General features: G+C 42.9%; 1 protein-coding gene across 1 annotated transcript in view; it reads left to right on the top strand.

The window, feature by feature from the left end:
- Positions 1-26,399, top strand: part of CLPB (caseinolytic mitochondrial matrix peptidase chaperone subunit B) — a 150,546-nt gene that overhangs the window by 101,044 nt on the left and 23,103 nt on the right. Inside the window, 2 exon segments of the mRNA XM_038387537.2 lie at positions 7,939-8,053; positions 24,383-24,460. Coding sequence (XP_038243465.1) covers positions 7,939-8,053; positions 24,383-24,460 — 193 coding nt within the window.

Raw genomic sequence — 26,399 nt, 5'->3', positions numbered from 1 at the left:
GCAGCCATGTTAGTCTGTATTCACAAAAAGAAAAGGAGTACTTGTGGCACCTTAGAGACTAACAAATTTATTTGAGCATAAGCTTTCGTGAGCTACAGTTCACTTCATCGGATGCATTCAGTGGAAAATATAGTGAGGAGATTATATACATAGAGAACATGAAACAATGGGTGTTACCATACACACTGTAACCAGAGTGATCACTTAAGGTGAGCTATTACCAGCAGGAGAGCGGGGGGGAAGAAAACCTTTTTTAGTGGTAATCAAGGTGGGCCATTTCCAGCAGTTGACAAGAACGTCTGAGGAACAGTGCGGGAGGAGGGGGGAATAAACTTGGGGAAATAGTTTTACTTTGTGTAATGACCCATCTACTCCCAGTCCTCTATTCAAGCCTAAGTTAATTGTATCCAGTTTGCAAATTAATTCCAATTCAGCAGTTTCTTGTTGGAGTCTGTTTCTGAAGTTTTTTTGTTGAAGAATTGCCACTTTTAGGTCTGTAATCAAGTGACCAGAGAGCTTGAAGTGTTTTCCAATTGGTTTTTGAATGTTATAATTCTTGACGTCTGATTTGTGTCCATTTATTCTTTTATGTAGAGACTGTCCAGTTTGACCAAGGTACATGGCAGAGGGGCATTGCTGGCACATGATGGCATATATCACATTGGTAGATGTGCAGGTGAACGAGCGTCTGATAGTGTAGCTGATGTGATTAGGAAGCTTTTCCTGAGATTAAATCTGCCACAGACTACATCATCTGTTTCCCCTGAAATACAGAACAGAAATATTTATTGAACACTTCTGTCTTTTCTGCATTATCACTGATAATTCTACCATTTTTATCTAGTAATGGACCAATATAACTGTTAGCATTGTTTTTGTTCCTAATATAGTTAAAGAACTTCTTATTTCCTTAACTACTGGCCATAGCTTTCTCCTTGTCTCTCTTGGCTTCCCTTACCAATTTTCTGCAATTCCTAACTTCTTATTTACATTCATTACTATCAACTTCACCTTTTTTCCATTTGTTAAATAATTTTTTTTTAATTTTTATTTTTTTACAGCTGCCTTCACCTCCCCTCTCAACCAGATTGATTTTGTAACCAGTGCAGCCTTTTTTCTCAATTGTGGGATTGTGGTTTTTGGTGCATCTAGTAAGGTGTTCTTAAATGATTCCCAATTATCATTCACAGTTTCCTGAATAAATTCTTCCTCCCAGCTTTTTGGCTCATAATTATTTTCAGCTTTATGAAATTTGCCCTATTAAAGCACCAAGTATATATATTACTACTCTGGATTTTATTCTGCTTACACCTTATAAATGTGATCAAGTCATGATCATTTGTACATAAGCTACCATTAACTTTTAGTTCTGTGGTCAGTTCCTCTTCGTCTGTTAGGGCAAGGTCTAATATAGAATTCCCTTGTGTTGGCTACAACACTTTTTGAATTAGGAAATTGTCATCTGTAATGTTTAGAAATTCCAAGTAGCATGAGACCTCCAGCATATGCCACTCAAATTGAAATCTCCGAGGACACATTATAGATAGGTGCATAAGGAGCCAGTCATCCTGTTCCCTTGTATGATTTGGTGTATGTAGCAGACACCAACTAATACCCCATCTTGTGCTTGATCTGTTAGGGTATGATCTATAAGCATTCAAGATCATTTTCTTCTGAGTTATCAGTGACTCAGAAACAGGTAATGCCAATTTTGAGGTAGAGTGCCATCCCCATCCCATTTTGGATACTCGATCCTTCCTAAATAAGTTAGAAACATTGATTTTAACATTCCTATTGTGCAACTCATCCCACCAGATTTCAGTAACACCAACTAGATTGAATTTATGCTCATAAATGAGCAACTCGAATTCCTCTTGTTTGTTACCCAGGATCCTAGCATTAAGGTAGAGGCAATTTAATTTTTTTTCTTTTCATGTTGTTTGGTTTCTTGATTAAGTTTATTCACAGCATCTTGATTTTTGTGCTGAGTGTCCATATCTTCCCACTTTTTACCTCCCCTTTTGCTATTAATTTAACCCCCCTCCTGACTACTCTATCCAACCTGTCACTTGGGAAATTGGTCCTCTTTCTACTGAGGTGGAGGCCATGCAAACTATACAGCCCACTCTCCCCGTAGAAGGTGGACCAATGTTCCACAAAACCAAAGCTCTCCACCCTACATCACTTACGTAGCCAGTGATTCACTTTCAGCATCTTCTGCCGTCTGTTTTTCTGTGCTCGTGGGACAGGAGGGATCTCAGAGAAGATCGCTTGGATATTCTTCTTCTTCTTCAGCTTGCTTCCAAGTCCCTTGACATCGTCTACTATCTGCAAGATATCCCGCGACACAGTGTCATTAGTGCCAGTATGAACCATTACCAATGGTTCCTTGCCCATAGACTTCAGAAGCCTATCCAGGCTTAGAGCAGCATCTCGTGTCTTGGCTCCAGGAAGGCAATACGCCATCCTGTTGTCCATCTGTTCCTTGCAGAATGTTCTTTCAATTCTTCTGAGTATTGAATCTCCAGTAAGAATTGTCTGTCTTCCTTGCACAGCTGGAGAAATCTTTGTGGGTAAGCTTGATTTTCTTATAGGTTGTATCCATCCATACCTATCCCATACAGCTACCCATTCTCTTGAACCAGCTGGATCTAGAGTGATATCTTTCATAATTTCCATGTTGAGGACCCAATACTGATATGAAACTTCTAGCTGTGTGGAATTTCTCCTGCTTCTCTTCTCTGTGATGGCCACAGGCCATCTGTCTGCAACCATGCACAATGCTTCCTTGACCTGTTGCGGTTATGAACTTCAAGGCCTCCTCTCTGACTCCCTTTCTCACTGATTCCTTTGTGACCAGCTCTGTTCTACCTGGAACCTGGATATTGGTATTTCCTGAATCTGGTTGTCTAGGAACTCCTCGGCTTCTCTGATTCTTAGTAGCATCTCAACTTGCCCCCCCGCATCCCAGTTCAAGAATCTCTTCCTCCCAGTAGGGCCACCAAATTCCACTTCGTGCCCAGGAAATGCCTTATATCATCAGGCAGGAAAGAGAACATAGCACATCCATTGCCGGTCACTGCCACCATTTCATCGCTGGCCGTCTTGATATCACACACAATGCTGAAGCTGGAAGGAAAGGCTCTCACAGTCCCTTTCCACGCTCCCCTGTTAGTGGCCTCTGTTCACAGCTCTCGAGTTTGCCTAGCAAGTGACCACGTCTTCCCTGCTTAGCTCAGCTGAGCTCCAGAGGGAGTGAATAACCTCGCAGAGACTTCAAACAGCTGGACTGATCAAAGGTCCAAGGACTTACTCAGGGGCCCACAGCCCAGTTATGCAGCCTAAACGCAGAGAGCGAACAAACAGTCAAACAAACAATCCACAAAGGGACCAAACACACCATTCACTAAGTCCTGTTACCTACAAGCACAGAAGTCTGTCGCTGAGCCTGGTGCTACTCCCTCCAAAACACCCCTATTAAATGCCTCCGTTCGAACAAACTTCTTCCAGGTAGGGTTAGGAAGAAAGCTCCTGTTTGTCAAAAACTTGAAGGGTCTCTAGATATTACAGTGATGAATGCAGTATAAAACCAAGATAGATGGGCAACGATAATGGCCTGACCTCAAATTCTGTTTATAAAATGGTGGATTTTCCTCTTCTATTTTGTTCTCTGCTGTCTTCATTTTGTGAAAAGTGCCAAGGTTTTGAAATTTGTTGTTTTTCTGGTGCAGAATGAAAACAGGACCTTGGGAAAAAACTAGAGAGAGACCCACCCCAAAATCCAGGCCTGATGGTTCGGGCACTCACCTGGGAGGTGGGAGACCCAGGGTCAAGTCGCTGCTACAAATCAGGCAGAGTGGGAGCTTGAGCCAAAGGACTCTCTTGTCTTACTGGACAGTTGCAACTCCAGAGGTGTCTCCTTCTGTCTCTCAGAAATTCCATCCTGGATCTGAGAAATCTTCCCAACAAAACCTTTGTGAAACATGAAATAGAAAAACAAAGTCATAGGAAGATGATGGTGCAGGCTTTGCCCTCACATAGTCCTTGTCTACACACATAAGCTGTACCATTTTTAATTACACCAGTATAGTTAAAGCAGTACAACCCACCCCCAGTGTGAATGCAGTTATACTGGTATAAATGAGTTTATATTGGTATTGGTTGTTCCCAAGAGGGGAATTATGCCTTCTTTTACTGCATAGGCACTGTAATAATAATCTGTACGTGTCTAATAGGTCATATCTGGGACCCTACCAAATTGACGGTCCATTTTGGTAAATTTCACAGTCATGGCGTTTTAAAAATCTTGAATTTCATTATTTCAAATATTTAAATCTTAAATTTCACAGTGTTGTAACTGAGAGGGTCCCAGCTCAAAAGAGGGTCACGGGGTGCTGGGGGGGGCACACAGCTATTGTGGGGGGGAGGGTTGTATTGCCACCCTTACTTCTGCAGTGTCTTCAGAGCTGGGTGGCCGGAGAGCGGCGGCTGGTGGGCAGGAACCCAGCTCTGACTCCAGCAGCAGCAAAGTGAAGGTGGCAATACCACACCATGCCACTCTTACTTTTGCGCTGCTGGTGGTGGTGGTGCTGCCTTTAAAGCTGGGCATCCAGAGACCTGCGGCCGCTGGCCGGGTGCCCAGCTCTGAAAGCAGCACTGCCACCTACAATAGCCAGATTTCACAGGGGAGACCAGGTTTCACGGTCCGTGACATGTTTTTCATGGCCCTGAATTTGGTAGGACCCTTTTCATATCCATTTCCCAATGGGCTCATCAGCACTGCATTAAGCATTGTAGCTGTGGGGAGCCTGAGTGACCTGTTTATCCAATCTCAGTGTAACTTAAGTGTTTTCCTGTTTCAAACACAGCTGCAGTCATAGGACGAGGGAGTGGAACACAATAATGCAAGACAGAATTCAGTTCAGAAGAGAGAAGCAGACATGCTCTCACTCAACACGGTGGTGCCTCTTTTGAGTAGCCTTCCCCGAAGAGATGCTCAGGCAGAGGCAATGGGAGGGATTCTGCAAAGCACTGGCTTGCCTTTGCTCATGGTGACGTTAAAGTGCAGACTCTCTTCGTGAGCTGAATAGTCTCGCTTCCTTCCCCGAATCTCTTGTGTCCTCCTGTTTTAAATTCCAGCACCATGTGTCACAGGTGCTTTGGGCTTGGTCTTCCCTAGGGAGATGGTTCCCAAAGAGATGAGCACCACAGTTCTCTTCCATTACTTCTCCTGTTGTGCACTCCCTTCTTTTTACATCTAAACCAGAACTGATCATATGGATTCCACCAGCACAGCTTATATTCCTCACACTGCTTTTAAAAAAAAGTTAAGTATTTGTCCTGATATATAGAAAGACATAGATATATAGAAGGAGCTGCAGTAGTTTGAGCCTGGTGATATATATGAAGCCTGCGGGAGATACACAGTTGACACACTGGATTCTATCCTCCATGTGTCATTCCACTGGGATCAGCAGTGAAGTTATTGCTCCATATGAAACATCAGGACTGATAGGATCTCTCAGTTATACAGTAGACTGATAGCAGCAGCCAAAATTGGATTGTTTGCTATTTATTTTTTTTAACTTCTGTCAGGGTCACTACCATAACAGGGAAACACTGGCAAACTGGCTGATGTGTTTTATCCACTCTGGCTGCTGCAGCTTTCGCAGCAGAGTTCGGCTTTTGTTGCGAGAGTGTCCCCTTCAGAAGACAGTTTAAATGCTTAGATTGTACACCAGTTGGAATCCCAGGTGTTCCCTTAGAAAGACCTGCTTTTAGCTAAATCTCTGCATTGCATCAATATCTATTATCAGGGTGCTGTATTTTCAGTGTACCAACAAGGCATAATTGTCTAGTGGTTAGAGCACAGGAGTGTTAGCCAGGAGGCCTGTGTTCAGTCCCACTGACTCAATTGTTGACCCTGGGTAAGTCGTATGCAGAGGGATGTACAGACCGCCATCTTTGGTGGTCTGCAGAGGAGTTGGATGGTCAGACAATAAGCAGAATTTCCAAAGCAGAAAGCGCGCAGCGTTTGTCCTTTGGAAAACTGCTCTCGGTACTGGGTGTCAAAGCTACCTGGGTGCCCAGTCACAACTGGATGCCCAATCACTGGGATTTGCAAAACCTCTCTGCTGTGTTCTTCAGGCCTTTCTGTTCTCCTTGTTTCTAATTGTCACAGTTTCCCCCAGTGCAAGCTCACTGGAAAGGCAGATTTTTTCCTACTAAGTTCCAAGGGAATTCAGAGAGCCACAGTGTACTCCAGGTTCTTGACCAGGATTCCAGGGCTAAGAACCCTACACCTGTGAAATGTAAGTGGGAATTTTAAAAGGGAACTGTCTGCTCAAATTACTCAAAGTTGACTAATTCAAGTCTCCTGACAGAACCCCTTTTAAATAGGACATCCTGACACCTTTGCAAAATACCCTTTAAAACATTGCTCTAAGGTTTGCCTTCTGCTCATATGTAGATGTTTGTCAGCTTCTCTCATGTTGAAAAGACCCTATCAATTGGTCCATCGTAGGCTTTTTGTGCTGTCTCCCATCACCAGTTTCTAGGCACTTTCCATGTAAAATTTGACTGGCAATAGCGAAGTCCCTAGTGAACTTCATGTAGTCTCTGGTTCGTCCCTTTTTGTCAAGTTATAGAAATCTCTGCTCAGGTTGGATTTTTTTCAGTTTCAAGATGAGGAGTAGGAGATAGTTGCGGCTGTGAGTGTCATTCTGGTCATGGTGGGAAAGGCTTTCTCAGCGTTAGCAGCATTTCCTAAAGATGGCCAGAGCCTGGATTCAGCTAATCTCCTGAAAGTTCATTCCACATCTTGCTTTGGGTTTGTGATCTGCCTCATTCCAGAGGAGTGACGCTGGCTTGGTGGTTCAGAGATGAGGCCGCAATGTCTAATGTAGCTGGGACTGGATCTTTTAATGATTTTAAGGCCTTAAGCTGTCAGGGGAAGGGGACTGAGAGCCAGTGGAAGGACTGAAGCACAGGCCTGATGGGCTCACGGTGGCCTAACCCATGAAGGAGGAGGTGGGAAGCTGCACATTGCACCAGCTGGACACTTGGCATTGTTTTCTGCTTCAGATATGGCACATTTCGGTAACAGAGTGCAGAGAGGACAAATGCATGAATCACTGGGCCCAGCTCCTCATGCGAGAGGAGCAGGACTGATTTCCTTGTGACCTGGAGCTGAAAGAAGGCAAATACTCAAAGTAAACAAACCTCTGTCAGTGACCCCTTTGTACTTTATGTGCATGCAAAGCCCTTTGGGATCTTTGGAATTTAACCGCCCTGTGCCTCCTTTTTCCAGCCTATAAAATAGGGATAATAATGGTTCCTCCATACTTCACAGGTTGTTGTAAGGCTTAATTCATTAACCAGTGTGATGTGTTGAGATCCTTGAATAGAAGATCCTAAGGAAGATCCAGATATTATTAATTAGTATTTTTATTTATTGAGATAAGCAAGCTCACATTCGTTGTTACTTGGCTGGGCGATTCAGTAGGTAGTGCTCTTCCCACTCAGTTAGTGCTAAATCACTGGCCTAACAAAGTACCATCTATTGGTGTCATCTTTCAAATGAGATGCACAATGAAGTTTCTGATCACTCCTAGTCATTAAAGACCGCCCAGGTAAAATCCAGCTTGGATAATTACATTCTGCCACCTAAATTCCCTCCCTTCATTTTCTCCCAGATACGATGTTTTTAATTTTCTTTTCTAAATTTGTACAGTGTTGCACTGAGTGCTCTTAACAACTGCCATGTCCCACCCCACATATAGCTGCTTTTCAGTGATTAGGAGAAGTGATCTCTGTGTTTAATTCATATATATGTTTGCAAAGCATTTTAGGGTCATTTGCATGAAAGGCACTATATAGACATTAGTTGCTGTTTGATAAGAAAATATTTTGCTCATAGTATTTGTTTCCTTTCCGCAGTTCCAGGAGGAGCAGCGTAAAAGAGAGTTAGAGGAACGACGCAGGTTTCCCCTGGAGCAGCGGCTAAAAGAGCATATCATTGGGCAAGAGAATGCCATAGCAACAGTGGGAGCTGGTAAGATCAGTTACTGTTAATTGTTCTACATTCTACAAAAGAGAGAGTGCGTAGTATTCCCTAAATTTGTGATCCTGGACTAATTACAGCCAGACTGTTGCGGTGAACTGATGTGCAGAGGTGGGACGAGTGCCTAATTCACAGTGAGGCCCAGGAGGGTTTTCATTGATGCAGAGGGCTCATGCTCATTGCTTGAAGAGACTGAGATTCACGTAACACATAAGAGAGTCACGCAACACAAGAACCAGGGGTCACCTGATGAAACTAACAGGCAGCAGGTTTAAAATAAACACAAGTACGTACTTTTTTACACAACGTACTGTCAGCCTGTGGAACTCCTTGCCAGGGGATATTGCAAAGGCCAAAAGTATAACTGGCTTCAAAAAGAATTAGATAAGTTCATGTAGGATAGGTCCATCAATGGCTATTAACTAAGATGGTCAGACATACAACCTCATGCTCCAGCCTCCACCTCCACCTCCGATTGCCAGAAGCTGAGATAGGACGACAGGGGATTAAGAATAAATGGTCACAAATCAGACATCAAGAATTATAACATTCAAAAACCAGTCGGAGAACACTTCAATCTCTTTGGTCACTCAGTTACAGACCTAAAAGTGGCAATTCTTCAACAAAAAAACTTCAAAAACGGACTCCAACGAGAGACTGCTGAATTGGAATTAATTTGCAAACTGGATACAGTTAATTTAGGCTTGAATCGAGACTGGGAGTGGATGGGTCATTACACAAAGTAAAACTATTTCTCCATGTTTATTCCCCCCCACCACCCCTGTTCCTCAGATGTTTTTGTCAACTGCTGGAAATGGTCCACCTTGATTATCACTACAAAAGGTTCCCCCCCACCCCGCTCTCCAGCTGGTAATAGCTCACCTTAAGTGATCACTCTGGTTACAGTGTGTATGGTAACACCCATTGTTTCATGTTCTCTATGTATATAAATCTCCTCACTGTATTTTCCACTGAATGCATCCAATGAAGTGAGCTGCAGCTCACGAAAGCTTACGCTCAAATAAATTTGTTAGTCTCTAAGGTGCCACAAGTACTCCTGTTCTGTTCATTCCTTCTGAAGCATCTGGCACTGGTCACTATCAGAAGACAGGATACCAGGCTAGATGGATAATTGGGTCTGACCCAGCATGGCCATTCTCATGTTCTTTTTGGGGGTTTGGTAGGGACATTGATTCATCTGGCCAATGTAGGCATGACATTGACTGGCACTGAAATGTGGATCAATATGTAGTCTTTTCTGGATCAGAAGTATTGGGATTCTAGTATGGGACCTCGAGGAGGCGTTCTTACATAGGAACAGATCTGAGAGAGGAATTGTCAGGGCTCCCGTCTGTTGAATAGAGGATCTTCTCACCTCTCCATGCAAAAAGACAAAGCAAGATTTTCTGTGCGCTCTTGGTTGGCTGGTTTGTTAATAGGGCTTCCAGATTAAGAGTGCTGTGCATTAATACTGAACTGAATATTAAAACTCTTTGTCAGCAACCTTTGGTTTCAGAGTAGCAGCCGTGTTAGTCTGTATTCGCAAAAAGAAAAGGAGTACTTGTGGCACCTTAGAGACTAACAAATTTATTAGAGCATAAGCTTTCGTGAGCTACAGCTCACTTCATCGGATGCATCCGATGAAGTGAGCTGTAGCTCACGAAAGCTTATGCTCTAATAAATTTGTTAGTCTCTAAGGTGCCACAAGTACTCCTTTTCTGTCAGCAACCTGTTACTGAAACCTCCCTCTGCTATGCTCATGAGCCCATTACAGAGATGCAGGAGGGGCCAATATCTTCTGTCACTCTGGCCAAAGGCCAGGCCAAGAAAAAAAGGGACATGAAAAGGGAAACTAGTCTGGGAAACTGAAGTAAAACATCTTAATTGGCATTTGCTTGTCTGATTTTATTCTTCACTGGTTGGAAAGCAAGACTGAATGGCTGTGCCCTGTAGCTAATAAAGCAGTTTGGGATTTTATGTTTATACTTATCAATAGATAGTGCAGGCAGGATTACTTGGCTTTTTAGTGTTTCCCACTTGGATTCACTAAAAGTACTGTGGCCAGCAATCTGCAATCTTCTGCAATCCCATATTAGTTTGTCCTTGAGCTAGCAAAGTTAAGTGTTAATTGGGCCTTTTCTGGAAACGGTCTCCTTGTTCTTGTACCCATAGGCGAAAGTTTTTCTGAGGCATTGCTGTCTAGTGTTGGAGCAGGGGATAGGAAGATGCCATGGGATCTTTAATGGTAACAAGTGCACAGCACCATGGGTTTCTTCTCATCCAAAAGACAGCACAGTGCCACTGACTCTTATCCCTCAGTAGGGAATTGACTGAATACCAATAGAAAGGGGAATAATATCAGAAACCTCATTTCCGACAGCACTGCCTACAAATATTTAAGGCTGCTAACACCAGGGATTTAGTTTGTTTATTGATCATTGCAGTAGGGAGGGTTGTTGGGGATTTTTTCCCCCTAAGAGTACTTGGATAATCTTAAGAAAGGGAAAATGTAGGCTGAGCATCAGAAAAGGGTCTGATGATAAGATTTTTAAGTCTGTGGCATAGTCTCCCAAAGCAAGTCTTGGAAACCTCACTACGTGAATACTTTAAAACTAGATTGGACAAAGCTCCAGAAAACATCCTGCAAGGAACAGTTCTGCACAGGCCTGCACTGGACAAAGTAATTTAATAAGTCTGTGTCTGCTCTAGTGTCTCTAGTTCCGTGAATGCCTCCCATCATATGCAGCGTTGTTGTAGCTGTGTCGGTTCCAGGCTATTAGAGAAATAAGGTGGATGAGGTAATATCTTTTACTGGGCCAACCTCTGTTGATGAGAGAGACCAGCTTTCAAGCTACAAAGAGCTCTTCTTCAGGTCTGGGAAACTTAATCAGAGTGTCACATCTAAATACAAGGTTGAACAGATTGTTTAGCCTAAGTAGTTAACAAATATTGCAACGGACCGTTCAAGGTTGACTCTATTAAATTTGTTAGATCTGACAAGATCGCAGGCTGAGGTGGAAACTGTCTACAAATGTTGCCAGGGTGTGAACACTAAGTAGGAATTGTTTAGGGAATGAACTGTGGAATGAAACCCCCTAGGGGCCATCACAAACCTCACCACCTTCCACTCCAAGGCCAAGATATATTTCTTTGACCTTGCCGTCTCTAATATATTGTAATGTGTACATTTATTTTTAAAAATTAAATAAAACCTTACCAAAACAAGACTTTCCCCCGGAGAGAGGACGAAAAAGCATACACCACCTGACTGATGTGTTGACTTAACACACTAGTGGAAGTTGCTCAGATGTTACAGTGATGAGCACAGTATATGAACATATACGGAAGGGAAGGGTATATAACTAGCAGTCATAGAACAGCACTGGGCGATCACTATTATCAAATGTATTTCTTGGATAGGGTGTTGCAAATTCTCTTGCCCTCTAAAGCTTCACTTATTTTGAGTGATCACTTTATTTCTTTTGCCCATTTCTGTAAATAATGGGTGCTAATTTACCTCTTTCATTTACCAAAAAGAAAAAGAAAATTGTGCACCTTGTTCATTGTTTCCCACAGTCTCCTAGAGACAGTCCTGGAGTCTTTTTAATGTTGATGAGAGACAATGCATTAGGAAGGATGTCTTTAGAGAGCAGATCATTGATGTCCTGTGACAGTGGTTCTCTGAAGGTGTACATTTTAGTGAATTACCCACTTCCATTACCAATAGTTCATATTATTAATTGTTCATATGTTTTATTTTCACGTCCCTCTTCTAAACAACGTTGCAGCAGTGAAGGCTGCCTGAGCAACAGGACACGCACAGTGTGAGATGCCTCATGCGAAGCCCAGGGGTTTATAATTCTGTAGCTATAAGGGTTCAGAGACTCTCAAGTGACATGCATTGAAAAGTTTTACCTCTGTGTGTGTAACTGTGTTTTCATCCTTTTATTGGTCACAGTCAGAGTACAACTGAGACCCTCAGTCCCTAGGAGGTCGAATTAGGCCAGTTTGTGGCAACTCAGAGAGCTGTTACTTTCCCCTTGTGGCTATGTCTTGTGCTCCAGAGTCTAAGCTTTCATTGTTTTTAAAAAAAAAAAACAAAAAACAACAACCTAGGATTCTAGCCCTTATGGTTGTGAAGAACATCTTTAAAATGTGAGCCAGCGAGATCTGCCTGAGTCTGCAGACAGCAGAAACAGTAGTTCAGAGAGGTGTGAAGTGCCCATATTCATTCTCTGAAGCCTAACCAAGAGAATTGGAATGTGTGGTGTCAATTATTTCACTGCTGATCAAAGCACATAAGGGACAATCGCACTGCATGTGGCCTCTCATTTGGCACCCCTAGTGGGTGAAGTTGCCTTCGTACCACCCAGTATATGGTAACAGTTTGTTCACAAGCAATTCATTTCACACCGGCTGCCTGAAAAGCTCTGAGGCAATAATGGCTTTCGGTTACTAGCAGCCTGGGCTGGATTTGGTACGTTGACCCAGACCCGAAAGCCTCCATATCTTGTTAATAGTTCCCTGAACGATTCCGTCACCCAGATTCAGTGTCTGGAAATAGGACAATAAGGTGAGACAGAGCTAAGGTCAGAACACAGGCACGTGCAGCTGATGATCATAAATACAAACCCATACCAATATTAACAAAGACAGGCCCTCGCAGCCCATGGAAGAGCTGCCTCTCCCACTGCTAACACAACAGACACCTTCCCTGTTTTGAGAACAGTTACGGCTGTGCCTGGAGGCAGCAGTATGGGCTAATTGGGAAGCTTTGATTAATGGGTAGTGCCTGTTTCTGACACAGGTGGTGTTTGTGCACATTAAAGCTGTTGCCTTTATGGAGGCTTCTCTTATTGAATTATAGGGAATGCGCTAGATACCCCAGCAGCCTCGGGATATCAGACTGATATCCCCGCTGCCCCCTTTTTGTTGTTTTGTTTCAGTAATGTTGAATTTAGACAGAGGTTAGCCTTCTGAGCGCTCACCATTGAGTTATTTCTGCTGCCACTTTATGGAATCAGTGCGCCCTTCTGCTTTCCACCGCTGATACAACACTTGTTGTTTCTTTGGCTAGGAGACAGACTATACAATGTCTCTTAAGATTTACCAAATTTAGATGATATGTTTAGATTTTAATTTATAACCTCTTCCTTAATTTAATAATCTGATTTGATTCAGTGCCTCTTGTATGATCCCAACAGTCTCCAGAGACTCCCATCCCAGAGTGAAAAAGAGAATGGGCTTTAGACATGGGTCTCGGAGCCAGTTTCAGAAGCAGTGGTGCCTAGATTGTGAGGATAGCAGTGAAGCTAAAATACTGAATCTTGCACCTTCTGCTGCTGCGCTAAGCATGCAAGTTGCATTAATTTGTGTGTTCAGAAGCTTCCTCTGAACTGACTAAATCTGTTTTAATTCACACCTCTTGTTATTTCAGTGCCAGTATATGTGAGAGGACGTTCTTATTTGAGATAAAAGACTCCAGTAAACTCAAGTGCACTCTCTTCAGACTCTCACCCACTTGCTGATGTGCAACTTCCACCACCTAATACAGCAGTTCTGAAATTAGGGGCTAACGGAGTCTGGGTCAGGGGGGTTGGTGCAGTATGCAGTTTGCATACTGAGAAGCTGGAAGAGACAGGTGGAGCAGGAAAAACAATTAACGTGAGAGTGAAGGAAGTTGGTTTGGTTTGCTCATTGCACTGCATGATTATCTCTTATATAATGACAGGTTTCAGAGTAGCAGCCGTGTTAGTCTGTATTCGCAAAAAGAAAAGGAGTACTTGTGGCACCTTAGAGACTAACAAATAACTAATAAATTTGTTAGTCTCTAAGGTGCCACAAGTACTCCTTTTCTTTTATCTCTTATATAGCATTTGAACCTCCTGTAGTTAGAACTAAGAAGGGTACAGTACCTGATTCATCATATCCTCACGAATGGGGAAGCAGTATTTCTCTTTGATCTTCCAGAGAATTATATCTCAGTCCTACATCTCCACTGTCTCTTCTGCTCTGGAAGAAGGGAAGGACCAGGGCAGGACTGTGATAGGGTGGGATTACACCTAGCTGATCCTGACAGGTGATCTCTGCTCACCGCTCCAGGGGAAGGAGGGAAACCCTAACTGTCCACTGTTTCTGCCAGTACTCTGAGTGGTGAAATTCCTTCCTGTCTTCCAATCTGCTGATCAGTTTAGCCCTGTGGAAGGGAGGAAGCGTAAATGTAGTTAAGTGATGCTGTATACTATACAGATGTATACTCCCTACTTTCTATGATGTATTTTAATGCAATCAAACTAGAATATTTCAGGTAGCACTGAAACATCCAAGGAAAAAAAGAAGCAGGTCTCTTCTGTAATGTTAGAAATTGACAAAGGCCTAGATGCTACAAGCGCTCATGCAAATGAATAGCTAAATGGTTTTTGATTATGTTTCCAGGGCACTTTAATAAATCACTGCACTCCTGGCTCTGGTCAACTCTTGTTTGTCCTTGCATCTGAACATACAGACACAGGGGTAAATATACTGCATGCTCTGGTGATTCCCAGGAAGGGATCTCTTCTCAGATTATATAACAAAGGGTGAGAGCTCCTTTAAAAATGTGTATTTTCTGTTGCATGTCCTCACATCCTCCCTGTAAACAATACGTAAATGTTTGTGTGTGTTTATAATATTAATAGTATTACATTGAGTGCCTGGTAGCAATCATTTATAGTTAAGTTTGCCATGGTTTTCAGTTTTTGATTTTCTGAACCTTCAGGCCTAAAATTTCCCATCTTTGGGTTCTGCCCAAAGGAGGTTTGTCTGTTTTGTTTGGGTTTTTTTGTTTGAGCAAATACTCTTCAGCCATTTTGAATGAAAGGGGAGTGAGAGAAAACCCACTGTTCATATCTGAACAGTCCTACAGCTGAGATATCTGAGGGTTGAAAGTTGCCATCTGATAAGGAATGAATTGGAGCAGCACCTGGCCTTGATCCCAAGGAAAATGGCTTTGATATGGACAAATTGCAAATCCCAGACCTGAGCATGCTTGGTACCTGTCTTGTTAAGGGTTTGACTGTGGGGGAATTGACTGTACGTGCACAACTATCTTAAGTGTGCACTAAGCTCTGTAGTCCTCAGAACAGCTCCTAACCAATCAAGACAAGTGGGAGATCCAGTATCCACTAAAAGGGATCCTCTTCCTCCATATCTCGCAGCCTCCAGACAGCTTGGCACAGTTAGCAGTGTTGTGCTCACCCAGTGGCTCAGTTCAGATTGCTATAGATCCTGCAGTAAACGTCTAGCCTGGCAAAATCTGAGGGCTCCTGAATACCCTTGTTACTAGATTCAGAAGCTTGCCAGGTGGAGGGTGATCCTGCAGTTGGCACACGCCTGAAGAGAGTCACCCTGGTGGTCCCATGAATGTGGGCAGTCTAAGAAGCACCACTGAATGAATTGATTTGATAAATGGACATTTATTACACTCACAAATTGGCTGAAACCAATTTCGGTCACATCAACCCCTGATAACTGCTGGGGTATTGATCTGTGTAAAGTAATACAGTGAATTTATCAGTTCAATAGCGAGCTGAAGGGCCTCTCAGAGACACAGCAGCACGGTTACACTGTTACAGATGTACAAAATTAAGTAAGAGCTCTGCAGTGACGCTGGAAATGGCTCCAGAAAGAAGGCTCAGATATCATCCTCCTCCTTTCCCATTGCAAAGGGTTTGAATTTCTTCATGAGATTTCAGTAAAGCAGCAGTACCTGGATTTTCTTCACACCCTCAGCATCGAAGGAGGCATCTCTGCCCAAAATATGGATTTCCTGCATGAACGTTGATGAAAAATTCATAACGTGATGAGCAAATACATCGTGCGGCGTGAACACCTGAAACACCATGTCAGTTAGGGTGCTACTCTCTGAGCCTGCCACTGAAGTTTTAATCTTCCCAACCCTGCATTGATGGGTTGCTTGAGGATCACTCCATCCTGAGATGACCTCTTTGGTCCTTTTGTCAAAGCTTAGCAGTGCAGAAGCCAGTACTAACTAGAGGGGAGGTGGACAGCTGCTTAGAGTCATGGCTTGCTTGTTGCAATCTCTCTTTCTGGTTGACCTGAATCTTTCTGGTTAGATTTGTGCTGCTAGGTTACTTAGTTGGACTATGGTCATTATTTTAAGGCTATACACAAAACCACTTTGACACCATGCTGCTCTAGGTTGTTCTAAATAATCTACAGGAGCTGAGTTTCTTCACTGCAATGACTGAGAACTCTTTCTAGCTTTCTAACAAGAACTTCAGTCTGAAGTCATCATCCCTCATTTTATGATAGGCAATCTTCTCTAAACAGTAACACAACCAAATCTTTGGCTGTATCAGATTCCCATGGGAACTTGCCATATGGGAGCTAACCATTTGTCCACCTAGTCTAAGAATTTGCTCCAGAGAGAAGTGAAAACATGACCATAGTGAACCCAATTGTCTGTGCAGTGTTGTATATGCTGACCCCTGCAGGTAATCATTTTGTGCTCTGAAGCAAGAGTTTATTACTCATATTATCTTAACTGGCATAGCTGCAAATGTCTTTTTTTGTTTTTGTTTCTTTTAAATCCACCCACATTATTTGACCTCTCATGTGCATATTCATAAATGATCTGGAAAAAGGGGTAAATAGTGAGGTCGCAAAATTTGCAGATGATACAAAACTACTCAAAATAGATAAGTCCAAAGCAGACTGCGAAGAGTTACAAAGGGAGCTCACTAAACTGGGTGACTGGGCAACAAAATGACAGATGAAATTCAATGTTGATAAATGCAAAGTAAAGCACACTGGAAATCATAATCCCAACTATACATATAAAATGATGCAGTCTAAATGAGCTGTTCCCACTCAAGAAAGAGATCTTGGAGTCATTGTGGATAGTTCTCTGAAAACATCCACTCAATGTGCAACGGCAGCCAAAAAAGCAAACAGAATGTTGGGAATCATTAAGAAAGGGCTAGATAACAAGACAGAAAATATCATATTGCCTCTATATAAATCCAAGGTACGCCCACATCTTGAGTACTGCGTGCAGATGTGGCCACCCCATCTCTAAAAATATATATCGGAATTGGAAAAGGTTCAGACGATGGCAACCAAAATGATTCGGGGTCTGGAACGGCTTCCATATGAAGAGAGATTAATAAGACTGGGACTTTTCAGCTTGGAAAAGAGACGACTAAGGGGGGAGATGATTGAGGTCTATAAAATCATGACTGGTGCAGAGAAAATAAATTAAGGAAGTGTTATTTTCTCCTTCTCACCAGAACACCAGAACTAGGGGACATCCAATGAAATGAATAGGTAGCAGGTTTAAAACAAACAAAAGGAAGTATTTCTTCACACAGCACACAATCAACCTGCAGACCTCTTTGCCAGAGGATGTTGTGAAGGCCAAGAATATAGCAAGATTCAAAAAAGAACTAGGTAAGTTCCTGGAGGATAGGCCCATCAATGGCTATTAGCCAGGATGGGCAGGGATGCAAAACCATGCTCTAAAGCAGTGGTTCTCAAACTTTTGTGCTAGTGACCCCTTTCACATAGCAAGCCTCTGCGTGTGACCCCTCCCCCCCCTTTAAATTAAATACACTTCTTTACATATTTAACACCATTATAAATTCTGGAGGCAAAGTGTGGTTTGGAGTGGAGGCTGACAGCTCGCGACCCTCCTTGTAATAACCTCGTGACCCCCTGCAGGATCCCAACCCCCAGTTTGAGAACCCCTGCTCTAAAGTGTTCCTAGCCTCTGTTTGCCAGAAGCTGGGAATGGGTAATAAGATGTATCACTGGTTACCTGATTACCTGTTCTTTTCATTCCCTCTGAAGCACCTGGCATTGGCTGCTGTCAGCAGACAGGATACTGGGCTAGATGGACCATTGGTCTGATCCAGTATGGCTGTTGTTATGTTCTTATGTGAACAAGAAAGGCCAAGGGAAGACCTAGTACGTTCAGCCACCTGGGAAGTGTGAGTGTCTCATAACACTCCCAAAAGAGCCTGTTGTAGTTGTGGAGGGTACAACTGCCGTTATGAAAGGGTCCTCAGCACAAGTGTCTCTTTTTCAGTCTGCACAGCCCAGCAGAGTTGGAAGAAGCTTGTTTCCACCATATTCCTCCCTTTATGATGGCTGTTTTACTTAGATCATCTAGCCTGTGAAGAGCTGGAGAGCAGTATTATGCATCTGCCGAGTTTTGCCGTTGGCATTGATATTTTCAAGAATTTGGAAACATCTGCTTCAGACTTGTTCTCAGTGTTTGCACCAGTATAGGTTTTTAAAATCTTTGTATTTGTAGTTTCTTTCCCTAAAACAGTCACCTTCTTCTTCAGCTTCTTGCTACAATGTTCTGACTCTCGGATGCTCAGCACAGACCAAATTCTGCTCTCTTATATGCACACTTGTGGTTCCCGTTAAGTCCATGGCAGTCAGTGCACATGCTTCTTACAAAGATATTTATCCCGTCCACTTTGTCTCAGTTCTTCTCTGCTTGCGCTTTCTCTCTCTCTCTGTGTTTCTCAACCACACACACACATTGTGCCCAGTGCACCAGTGTGCAGAGGCCAGGCACAGTGGCAATCACAGATTCATAGAGTTCAAGGTCAGAAGGGACCGTTATGATTAGTGACCTCCTGCATAGCACAGGCCAGAGAATTTCACCCTGTCAGTCTTGCATTAAGCCCATAGCTTTCGCTTGAGCTAAAATGTATGTTAGAAAGATTTCCATTCTTGATTTAAAGACTCCAAGTGAATAGAGGGTCCACCACATCCCTAACTGTTTGTTCCAATGATTGATTACCCTCCCTGTTAAAAACTGTGTATCTTATTTCTAGTCTGAATTTGTCTAGCTTCGGCCATTGGCTCTTATTAAGCCTTTGCCTGGTAGATTAAACATACATTTCCTCATGTAGGCACTTATAAACTGATCAAGTCACCTCTGAACTTTCTCTTTGTTAAGCTAAATAGATTTAGTTTCTTAAGTCTCTCACTGTAAGGCAGGTTTTCCAGACTTCGAATCATTCTTGTAGCTTTTTTCCAAACCCTTATTTGTCAACATCCATTCTGAAGCATGGACACCAAAACTGAACACAGTGTCTCACTCATGCCCAGGGCCAATCAGAGGGCGGGGCCAGGAAGGCCATTTGACCTGGGCCTCAAGCTCAAAGGGGGCCTCAAATTTAGACACCAGTTAATTTTTGGGCATTTGATAAGTTTCGCAACTTGTTTTTTGCGCATCTCTAGCGGACCAAAATCTGACACACACTCTCATCTTACAGCTGCAAATTTAAGCAAATAAGAGATGTGATTTGGTAAAAGACATAATTTTTTTGTTAACTGATATAGATTTTGTCATATTAAAGAGTTTAAAATGTTCATAAATATTAATAAAAATATATTGCTTCTAATGGCACAAGGTTAGACCATGTATTGTCATTTTTTATTTTAATTATGGCTAGGGGCCTCAAAAGCTGGAAGTGGCCCGGGCCTCTCTGGACCTCTGAGAGGGCCTGCTCATGCCCTATAGAATAGAAATATTTATTGAACATTCTGCCTTTTTTGTATCAAAATTAACAATTTTCTACCCCTAGCCTCTAGAAAGTTGATCTTATGTGTACTACTGCCAGGATGGCTTTTTTTCCTGATATATTTTAAAAATTCTTTCTTATTGTCCTTAACTATACTGGCCATAGATTTTTCATTGATACCTTAAGCTTCCTTTATCAGTTATCTCTATTTCTAACTGCTTATTTACTGTGATTGCTATCCACTTCCTCCTGCCTAGCACTGTGGAGAGGGAACTGGAGTCACTTCTTCCTTGTGCATCAGCAATAGCATTGTTTACTGAGTTCCTCTCAGTTATACTTGGAGGCAAAGGTGCTGCATTGGGATTGCTGGGAGCAGAATTTGATCTGCAGAACTTTTATTAAGACCCTAAGAGAGATGGGCAGATGAGGAGGAAAGAGCCCAGCTTGACTCTCAGATCTCAGATTGTATTTGCAGGGGTGGCAGTCAGAAATAATAAAACTGAGTGTATTTGGTCTGGAAATCATTGAAGGACAATAAACACAGTGCCACTTGTACAGTGAAATTCTACTCTGAAAGCAAGAATTTCACTTTAGAAGCACAGTAGAGCCCCAAAGCTCTAGATCATTCATTTTCTCGCCATTTTTCATCCTGCCTGCCTTTACCTCGGCTACCGTTGTTCTCCCCTGTGATCTTAAAAGTATTTCAGGCTGTAATTCCTGAAAGCTTGGCGTTTAGCCTGTTTATGCAGTACTTATATCAAATATGATGTGCTGCATCTTTGGTCTCATTGACCTCTGGCAACTGCTGAGACACAGGTCTGTGTAGAATTTTAAAAAGCACGCTACAGGTAAGTTCTTAGGAGCACAATTTACAACACAATGCCGTTTATTTTTATGTAGCTTCCTTCTTACAAAATATCACAAAATGCTTTACAGCACCCGCCGATCAATACAGCAAGAATAACTCCTTATAAGAGCTGTAATAGAGGAGGCTTTGTTTTAAATAATGCAGATAAATCAGGAAGACCTCAGTGGTCTGAGACATGATTCTGTCTCTTTTCTTCTAGACTACTAGACACTCCCCTCCCCCGCCCCGGTAAGCTGGATATTCAGTATCCTTTCACTATCTTTATGCTTCAACCATGATTGTGAGAACCCTCTGACCTGATAAGATTTGCTCTTTGCTGTTGAGTGTTGTATGCTTTGACTCTATAGAGCAGGGTGCCCAAGTTTTTCCCAACCAGGGCCCCATCCTAGATCATTAGCCAGTCATATTTAATGCAGAAAGATGGTCTGCTGAGACCACAGGTCTCAGCTGCAATGCCTCATCTTGGTCTGAGGGACCTTCCGATTGGACCAAGTTGTCTGTGGCCTACTGGGAAATGTACTTTCTATGGGATGCACCTACATATACAGTAATACTTGTTTTTTGCTCAGAGAACTCAAAGTAGTTTACAAAGCTGGGTAAACATTACTCTCCCCATTCTCAGATTCCAGATCTGAGCTGGGGGTTGGGTTTGATTGGTGCCCATTTCTAGTTAACACCAATTCTGTACTTAAACTAGAGCTGGATGACATCCTTTGGTTCAGGCTTTGTGCATACTCCAAAGACGCTTAGCCCAGGCCCATTGCAAACCAGTCAGGGGAACCAGGCCAGTTTAGGATTCCAGTTCATAATTTGGACAGATTTGACTGAGCTTTGCTTTAAATTTTTGGAGTGGTTAGAATCTGCAACTTTGTGAAACTCAGGGGTTTCAAAGGTCATGCAGAACAAAACCCAGAAATGGGTGTGTGAGGCCCCCAAACTCCCACTTGAACCCTAAAGCAGGCCTTTATGACCATAGGAATGACCGTGTTGGAACAGTCCAGTATCCCAAGTACTGTATTTTGCGTCTAGCAGTGGCTGCTGCCAGATGCTTTGAAGGCCAAAACTGCTAGGGTCCCAGTGTACCACCCTAGCTCACATAGGTTTCAGAGTAGCAGCCGTGTTAGTCTGTATTCGCAAAAAGAAAAGGAGTACTTGTGGCACCTTAGAGACTAACAAATTTATTAGAGCATAAGCTTTCATGAGCTACAGCTCACTTCATCGGATGCATTTGGTGGAAAAAACAGAGGAGAGATTTATATACACACACACACAGAGAACATGAAACAATGGGTTTATCATACACACTGTAAGGAGAGTGATCACTTAAGATAAGCCATCACCAACAGCAGGGGGGGGAAGGAGGAAAACCTTTCATGGTGACAAGCAGGTAGGCTAATTCCAGCAGTTAACAAGAATATCAGAGGAACAGTGGGGGGTGGGGTGGGGGGGAGAAATACCATGGGGAAATAGTTTTACTTTGTGTAATGACTCATCCATTCCCAGTCTCTATTCAAGCCTAAGTTAATTGTATCCAGTTTGCAAATTAATTCCAATTCAGCAGTCTCTCGTTGGAGTCTGTTTTTGAAGCTTTTTTGTTGAAGTATAGCCACTCTTAGGTCTGTGATCGAGTGACCAGAGAGATTGAAGTGTTCTCCAACTGGTTTTTGAATGTTATAATTCTTGACGTCTGATTTGTGTCCATTCATTCTTTTACGTAGAGACTGTCCAGTTTGGCCAATGTACATGGCAGAGGGGCATTGCTGGCACATGATGGCATATAAACACCACCCTATATCGGAAACCTACTGACCGCTATTCCTACCTACATGCCTCTAGCTTTCATCCAGATCATACCACTCGATCCATTGTCTACAGCCAAGCGCTACGATATAACCGCATTTGCTCCAACCCCTCAGACAGAGACAAACACCTACAAGATCTCTATCATGCATTCCTACAACTACAATACCCACCTGCTGAAGTGAAGAAACAGATTGACAGAGCCAGAAGAGTACCCAGAAGTCACCTACTACAGGACAGGCCCAACAAAGAAAACAACAGAACGCCACTAGCCATCACCTTCAGCCCCCAACTAAAACCTCTCCAACGCATCATCAAGGATCTACAACCTATCCTGAAGGACGAGCCATCGCTCTCTCAGATCTTGGGAGACAGACCAGTCCTTGCTTACAGACAGCCCCCCAATCTGAAGCAAATACTCACCAGCAACCACACACCACACAACAGAACCACTAACCCAGGAACCTATCCTTGCAACAAAGCCCGTTGCCAACTCTGTCCACATATCTATTCAGGGGATACCATCATAGGGCCTAATCACATCAGCCACACTATCAGAGGCTCGTTCACCTGCGCATCTACCAATGTGATATATGCCATCATGTGCCAGCAATGCCCCTCTGCCATGTACATTGGCCAAACTGGACAGTCTCTACGTAAAAGAATGAATGGACACAAATCAGACGTCAAGAATTATAACATTCAAAAACCAGTTGGAGAACACTTCAATCTCTCTGGTCACTCGATCACAGACCTAAGAGTGGCTATACTTCAACAAAAAAGCTTCAAAAACAGACTCCAACGAGAGACTGCTGAATTGGAATTAATTTGCAAACTGGATACAATTAACTTAGGCTTGAATAGAGACTGGGAATGGATGAGTCATTACACAAAGTAAAACTATTTCCCCATGGTATTTCTCCCCCCCACCCCACCCCCCACTGTTCCTCTGATATTCTTGTTAACTGCTGGAATTAGCCTACCTGCTTGTCACCATGAAAGGTTTTCCTCCTTCCCCCCCCTGCTGTTGGTGATGGCTTATCTTAAGTGATCACTCTCCTTACAGTGTGTATGATAAACCCATTGTTTCATGTTCTCTGTGTGTGTGTGTATATAAATCTCTCCTCTGTTTTTTCCACCAAATGCATCCGATGAAGTGAGCTGTAGCTCACGAAAGCTTATGCTCTAATAAATTTGTTAGTCTCTAAGGTGCCACAAGTACTCCTTTTCTCCTAGCTCACATAGTGTCACACTTTACTTTTCCTCCCCCAGCATAGTTCCAATGATTTTGTTGTTTCAGGGAGGTTGCTGGAGGAGGCAGATACTCCTCAGTTTGACTGAGGGTAGCAGAATCCAGCCCTTAGCAATTGCACAAGCCCACTTCGGGTAAGAGAACTCAGTCCCGACCCCTGCAGGCAAATCAGTCAATGCCCTGCAGCAGGAGAGTGGTTTGACCTTCAATATTTTGTAGATGACCATTGGACTTTGCTTTCTAAACCACCCCTGCCTTTGGGGAAGAGGTTTCCGTTTATATCACTGATCCATAACTCACGTCCATAACCCTTTGCAGACATTCATTGATATCTCCAGACCATCCCCATTTCCAGTGTTTTTAAACAAAACTTACAGCGGTGTGTACATCAGTTCAAGGCTGCCATGACCTTGAATCCAAACATCCCCCACTTTCAATTTGCATAAGGGAAAGAAGTGACAAACTTCTCCAAACCAACCCTTTACATAAAGGTTGCACTTACAAGCTGGAAAGCTTACACGCTTCTTGAATTCTCTCTCTACCACCCTTTCTTCATTCATTCAATGTCCACCCTCCTTTCTGTTTCCCTGGCAACGTTGAGTGCACATCCTGGAAAACTTTATCCGAAATCTGCTCTGGGCAGCTTTCCAAATCCATGCTAACCTGATTAGGTGTCTCTGGGGGCCTTGCTGGCTAATCAAATTAGCTAGCACTAATGGTAGTGAAGACTTTGAGTGGGCAGAGAGCAGTAAAACATAGTGTATACTTAGTGATAATTATACTTGCTTTTGTGTCATTGATTTATATGCCTTTTTTTTTTCTCTTCCTCCTTTTGTTTTCGTTGTGTTTAAACTCAGCAATTCGGAGAAAGGAAAATGGCTGGTACGACGAAGAACATCCTCTGGTTTTTCTGTTCTTGGGATCATCAGGAATAGGTAACATATGGGTTGTCATTTGTCATGGGGGAGAACACAGCTTATGAGGCCTTGTGTAGGCATCATCTCGTGGCATGTTCTGGACATACGTGTGTGTGGAGAAGGGGGAAAGAGGAGGCGGTTAAAGTAACTTGCCCTGTTACCCCATTGTACTCTAGGGTGTGTCACCACACACACTAAACCCTGTTTTCAAGGACTTATAACTCACTTGTCAAACATGTCATCAACTCATGTGGCTGGGAAGGGATTTCCAGCGAGTCCTCTGGCCCATCCTTCTGTGTTTTGTCTGGGTAAACTAAATAGCTTCGGGCTTAAATTCATATGTAGGACCAGATCCCCAGCTCGTGCAAGTGGAGCTAAACTGATTTCCAGCAGCTGAGAATCTGGGCTTTCAAGTCTCAACCCCAGAAAAACACTTTTAATAATAAAAATGTTGCTTTTAACAGATTGGGCCTTTAAAAAGGAAACCCTGTGCACAGGTGTGCAAAATAACCAGTTCAGAGATGGCTTTTCAGTCATCAGCACTCCAGGGCAAGGACCTTGCCTGTCTTCAAAGCACTCGGCATGCTATTGGCACTAAAATTTTTCCTGACCACTGAAAAAGGTTAAACCCATCTAAATGTGGCATTTGAAAGACGACAGAGATTGAACTTTACAGGGCCTCCCCTGCATTGACTTGGCTGGCTGGAAGATGCTCTTGTTGTAGGGGTTAAGGCTACTGGGGTTATGCAACCATTATTGTCTCTACAGAGTCCTGCCTCAGGGCTGTACTAGGCAAAGCATTTACTCTCAGTGAGTTGCTGTGTAACTATATGAAAGCAATAAGCAAAGTTAACTCTGAATTTCCTTGCTTTTGAATGTTTCTGTTGGACATTTAGAACTAAATTCTTCCCTGACTGACACCTCCATTGACTTCTGTGGGATTAGACCTGCTGCAAATCAGGGCAGAACTTGGCCTTTAAAAAGATTATTTTTTTGTGGGGAGAGGGTAAATTATGACATATTTTTGTGTGTATGCCATGTGCATTAATGCATATATATGAGTGTAGGTAGGTGTATATTTAATATATAATGGATATAAATAGAGTATTGAAGACATAAGTACAGGTGCCATACCTGGCTTTGGATTCATTTCCAGATATGACATTATTAGTTTTAACCCATAAAGCCTCTTCTGGTTTGGGTCCTGTGTATCTCAAAGACTGCCTTTCTCCTCTTGTGGTACTCAGGCAGTTGAGGTCAGCTGGGGAGCTCAGAGTTGAAAGCCCCTACCTGTGATTGGCAGCAGGGCATTCTTGCTGAGGGCCTTTGATCCTGGCACTGTCTGGAGTATTCTTACGCCCAGGGCACTTTGCAAAGCCTGTCTGTTTACCCAGGTTCTTTTTTAAGAGATAGAGAGAGAGGACAGGGTCTCAGTTTTCTTGAGCCAGTGTGTTTGTTGATACAATGTCAACATAGATTTATCCTGTAATATATGTTTTGAATTATTGATTGTTCATGCGCCTAGAGTTTTATGATAGACTCCTTGGATAAATCAAACAAATAAAGAATATCACATTTCCCAGCAAATTCACTTCTCATCTGGAAAGTAAAGACATTGCACATGAAACCTGGGATGTCTGGCATAAATGTAGCTAAAATCTGATCCAATTGTGCATCTTTTGGTGAAAAGATTTAGAATCTCTCTGTATCTCCATTCAAGAATCAACCTATTAAAGGTCAAGCACAAGATCCTCTGTTCAGCCTCCATCAGCCTCATGATGCAGCTTTCATCATCCACTTGTTAAATTTTCAACACACACCTTTGTGTTTTTTCCCGTATATTTAGATTGTCAGCTTTTTAGGGCAGGGACTGTCTTTCTGTTCTCTGCAGCACTGAGCATCGTGGGGGCCTGGTCCATGACTGGGCTCCTAGGTGCTGCTGCAATACAAATAATAA

This window comes from Dermochelys coriacea, chromosome 1 (genome assembly GCF_009764565.3).
Source record: "Dermochelys coriacea isolate rDerCor1 chromosome 1, rDerCor1.pri.v4, whole genome shotgun sequence".
NCBI lineage: Eukaryota > Metazoa > Chordata > Testudines > Dermochelyidae > Dermochelys > Dermochelys coriacea.
Note: the sequence above shows the minus strand (reverse complement) of the source record. Positions and strands in the feature narration are given on the sequence as shown.